The 4618-nt window shown below is 28.8% G+C and overlaps 1 protein-coding gene across 1 annotated transcript; it reads left to right on the top strand.

Moving 5' to 3' along the window:
• The first annotated feature begins 58 nt into the window (after positions 1–58).
• On the top strand, positions 59–1330 carry LOC115880638 (ankyrin repeat domain-containing protein 54). Its single transcript, XM_030897914.1, has 4 exons — positions 59–464; positions 523–658; positions 733–864; positions 925–1330. Exons 1-4 carry the CDS (start codon positions 187–189, stop codon positions 1111–1113), a joined length of 735 nt encoding a protein of 244 aa, XP_030753774.1. The 5' UTR covers positions 59–186; the 3' UTR covers positions 1114–1330.
• Positions 1331–4618: the final 3288 nt, after the last annotated feature.

Genomic DNA, 4618 nt, shown 5'->3' on the forward strand with positions numbered 1-4618 from the left:
AATGAATATAAAGAAACTAAAATCCTAATTAATTTTTTGGAAGATTTTGTTGTCAACACTGATCAATAGAAAGCATTTTTGATCAACTTATCTATGTTTTTGATTAAAAAAAATAGTCTTCTAATCATTTTGCATTGTGTTTATAAATAATAACTTTGTCTTGGATTCGTTTATAAATAATTAACTATGTCTCACAGTGATAGTGAAATAAAAGACGACATAAAAGACAAAATTCGCAAACAATTAAAGTTGGAATTTAAAGCTAAAAAGAAAATTCACAATTCGCATGATAGTGTTCGAACTCTGAAAATAAAAATGCAACCAATTTTTCAGGAATTCAGACTGGTAAAAGCTGTTAATACGAATAATACTAGTGAAGTAAAAAAGTTATTAAATGAAGGAGTTAACCCTAATAGTACCGATCAAGAGATGAGAAGTGTACTTCATGTTGCTGTTAGTAAAGGGTAGAAATATGATTAACTAATACTTTGTCCCTTCTAATTTATATAGTTTTTATTGCAGATATACCGATATAGTACAGCTTTTACTGAGCTATGGAGCCGATCCAAATATACGTGATATAATTCAAAATACCCCATTACATTTAGCAGCTTGTGTTCACAATATACCAATAATTACAATGTTAATTAATTCAAAGGTTACATTTTTCTCATGTTTTTAAGGGGTCTAATCAATGTTTGTTTAGAAATTTAAGAGTAATTCATATTTTAGGCTGATGTTAGTTGTTTAGATCTCCATGGCCGTAACCCAATACAGTTAGTGTCGAGCAAACTTCAACTATTAAGAAAAGGTTGGAGAGATGGTTCTATCGAAATGGTGAAATTAAGAGAGGAATTACAAGAGGTATTTTTGTTCCACTTTATCTAGTCTAGTTATTCTACTAAATATGGAATTCTATTGTAGGTTGTGGATTTACTACTCTCTTTCCTAATTCGTGGTGTAGAAGAGAAAATGGAGAGACTGACTAGGTCTAAAGTAAATGTAAATGATTTACAGTTAATGAAACTTAGTTTGAATTCGGGACCGGCCAATCAGTTAGATGATCAAATGGCAAAACTATTAGATGATATCGAAAATATCCAGATTAAATAATGTGTTGTATCAAAAAGGCATTTATAAAATAGGAGCTGATTTATTTTTATAAAAGTGTAAAATTATAACCTTATAAATTCATCAATTTTATCAATTTTTAATTTTTTACACTTGTACAAAAATAAACCAACTCCTGTGTTACTTAAGACTTAATAGGTATTATTATTATAATGTTTATAAATTACGAATTTAAAATTGATTAAAAAAATGTGAAATGAAATGTTTGTTTGACTTCCAGCAATAAAAACAAATTTTTAGATATAGGGAAAAATTTATTTCTACTTTTTTTTAAAACTTGGTATATAATATCTCATCAAACAGTAAGGATTTGTAAAAAGATGCCATGCTTTAAAATACATTTTCGGAGAGGACTAATTTCCCCTATTTAACTGTAAAAATATAAATGCCTGTAACAAATGCATAACATACAATATTTTTTTTTTATTTATATAAAGGTATTACATTCCTGATAACGTGAAAGGCTTGCTATTTGTAGGCGACTAGAGTTTTCGATCAGTTGTAATTATTTCTGTTACAGTATATCTGTACCCTACTATAAATCTTAAAATTTTTGATCACAGCCCAAACTACAGGTATTATTATTGCACCTTTCAAATAATATAATCTCCAAGTATTTTTCTAGTCTAAAAATTGTATTTTTACTATAAATATTCTAATTTATTAAAACATAGGCATTAGGGTGGGTAGTGGGTCAAAAAAATCAAGATATTTTTATTATTTACTTTATACTCTGAAAAAAATGTTGGTAGACACCTCAAAAAAATTCTCTCCAATTATGAGCTCTTAATTTTAATTGGAAGGTCCTCCGCCTTTCAGTTTTCTATTTTTTTTCGGTATCTACTATTTGGAAAAAAATATCTCAAAGGTATCTTACAAGGCATCTTTAAAGGCAGATTTCTTTGTTCTTATGGATTTTATTAAATTTGTAAAAATTTTCCTGAAAATTCCTAAATTGAATTGAAATTGTTCGAATTATTATTAATCAAAAACTGTTAAAATTATTGTGCATTGAAATTTGACAATGAATAATTTTTAAACGGTTAATTTAATCGGCTAATGACTATAAGAAGGCTAATGATAAGAAACCATTTTTATAGAGCATTGAATTTCTTGAGTTGCGCGTATCATAATGATTTTTTGTTAACGAGTTATAAAATCAGAGAAGAATAAAAAATAAGAAATCTCCCTTAAAATAATCAAACTTCAACATTTAATAACTTTCGAACGGTGACGTTTACAAAAAAATTGTAAGAGACCTATTTTTGAAGAGAATTCAATTTCCTACAAATGTAGGAGACGAGATATTTTTTCCAAATAGACACCGAAATATGACTTTTTCTTTCTAATAAGGAAAAAAATAGAAAACTGAAAGGCGGAGAGGAGGATCTTCCTATTAAAATAAAGCTCATCCTTGGAGAGAAGTTTTTTGAGGTGTCTACCAATCTTTTTTTCAGAGGATAAAGTGAAAAAAAATAGTTGATTTTTTGACCCACCCTAACAGGCATACACTCGATACACAGACTACCAGCCATACAGAAGCAACAGTAAACGTTGATTCTGTTGAAGTAGGTGTCCCACATTAATTTGATGTTAAAGTGACATAATTTGGCAATTAAAATCACTTGTACAATAAAAAAATGTAATAAAAAAATGTAATAAAAAATGTTCTGAAATTTATTAAAAATACAGTGAGAAAAATGATTTCTTTATATAACTGATATTATTGTGATATTTTATTTTCTATTAAATTCAGTAAACCCAGATAGAAACAATCTCAAATAAAATAGTATAGAGCTAGATTTATAAACTCGGCAGTTGAGGTTCAGTTGACGTTCAAAATGTTCAACACTATCAAATCAATGCGTCTATTTATAAAGTAAGTTGGTCGAAAAGTTGGCAGTTCGTTTTACATTGAGGGGAGTTCAGAGATGGCTAATATTTAAGTCGGCAGTTTGCGGCGTTTGGCAGTTGACACAGCAGTCAATGAGCAAACGCTGGTCAATCACGTGAAGCCATTGCCTGGAAACGTATATGGTGAAATTTTGATAAAATAATTTAGTACATACTAAAAACACGGTATGTCGCTAGTGGTAGGAAAAATAATTTTTAGAGGTTACTAGTTTATTTGGTTGCCTGTGATATGCATATACAGGGTGTTTCCTAATTAACCTAAAAAATAAAAAATCGTTAGAAAACGAATTAAGGCAGGCTCTTAATAAGTATATTTATTTTTTTCTCGACAACAATTTTATGAACAAGAATAACTGTAAAGATCAATTTTGTTGAAAAAAGATGGCCAGTCAAGAATAAAAATATATTTTCTTTAAAAAAGCAGTGGTGTACCATTTATGTTAAGCAAAAAAATCGTTTTTTTTTATTTTTAACACCCTGTAGATCAGAAAGGAAGTACTTTAGACCCAATGGTTATATAAAAATTGTTTTAAGAACACATGAGGAATCACACCATAATTTTTTTTAGACTAATTCGAAAACACCCTGTATATTGTCAACTTGACAATGACTGCTGATAAATCAAAAAATACCTTTTCAGTGAAAAAAAACTGATTTTCGCAGGAAACATTTTGATTTTTATTGAATTTGGGCCTGCGTCTGCAAATACTGGTTTGTTTTTTAATTTTCTATCTATCTAAATTTTAAATATCATAGTCAGAAATAGTTTTATTATTTATTAACTGTAAAAATGGTGTTTTCTTGTTGTGTTGCATCTTGCAAAGAAACTAACAAAACTGCAAAAATGCACGTGTTTCCAAAAGACGATAAGGTATGTATCTTATGCCGGAACCGCACATGCGGAATTTAGCGAACTCCGAGCGCTCGTCAACTACCGAGCGCTCGTGATCGGACTTCGCCTATCCATCCACACATGCAGGCTCTGATAGCAACAACATAGAGACGAGCGCTCGTTCTCGTCGCCGATCGAGTCGCCGAACTCCGACTTCCCCATCCACACACATAGGAAATCGGCGAAGCCCCGTTCGGAGATCGCCAAATGCCGCCTGTGCGGTTGCGGCATTAGATAAAACAGAAATATATGGTATGTATTCGTTGTTTGATTTTTTTTTCGATCGCTTTAAAATCTATAAATCTCGGTCTATTCATTAGACAGTCAGTCGACTTACGATCATTTACATGAAACTCTGTAAAATAAATAAAAATCGGTCTATTCATTATATATATATCATCGATATATATCATATATATGAAATGTATATAAATATATATATATATATATATATATATATATATATATATATATATATATATATATATATATATATATATATATATATATATATATATATATATATATATATATATATATATATATATATATATATATATATATATATATATATTCTTATGTTTTATTAAAGTTACTCTGATATACTAATATATCAGTGTAACTTTAAAAATAAATCCTTTGAATTCAAATATAAACATAAAAACATTTACAGCAGAAAAG

The sequence above is a fragment of the Sitophilus oryzae genome, unplaced genomic scaffold (assembly GCF_002938485.1).
Source record: "Sitophilus oryzae breed Bouriz unplaced genomic scaffold, Soryzae_2.0 scaffold_1639_pilon_pilon, whole genome shotgun sequence".
Classification (NCBI taxonomy): Eukaryota; Metazoa; Arthropoda; class Insecta; order Coleoptera; family Curculionidae; genus Sitophilus; species Sitophilus oryzae.

Excerpts from the sequence above, each read along its gene's own strand:
- LOC115880638 (XM_030897914.1), top strand. The coding sequence starts at position 187 with ATGTCTCACAGTGATAGTGAAATAAAAGACGACATAAAAGACAAAATT. Across the intron at positions 465-522 it reads CATGTTGCTGTTAGTAAAGG|ATATACCGATATAGTACAGC; the intron begins GTAGAAATATGA and ends TTTTTATTGCAG. Across the intron at positions 659-732 it reads CAATGTTAATTAATTCAAAG|GCTGATGTTAGTTGTTTAGA; the intron begins GTTACATTTTTC and ends TTCATATTTTAG.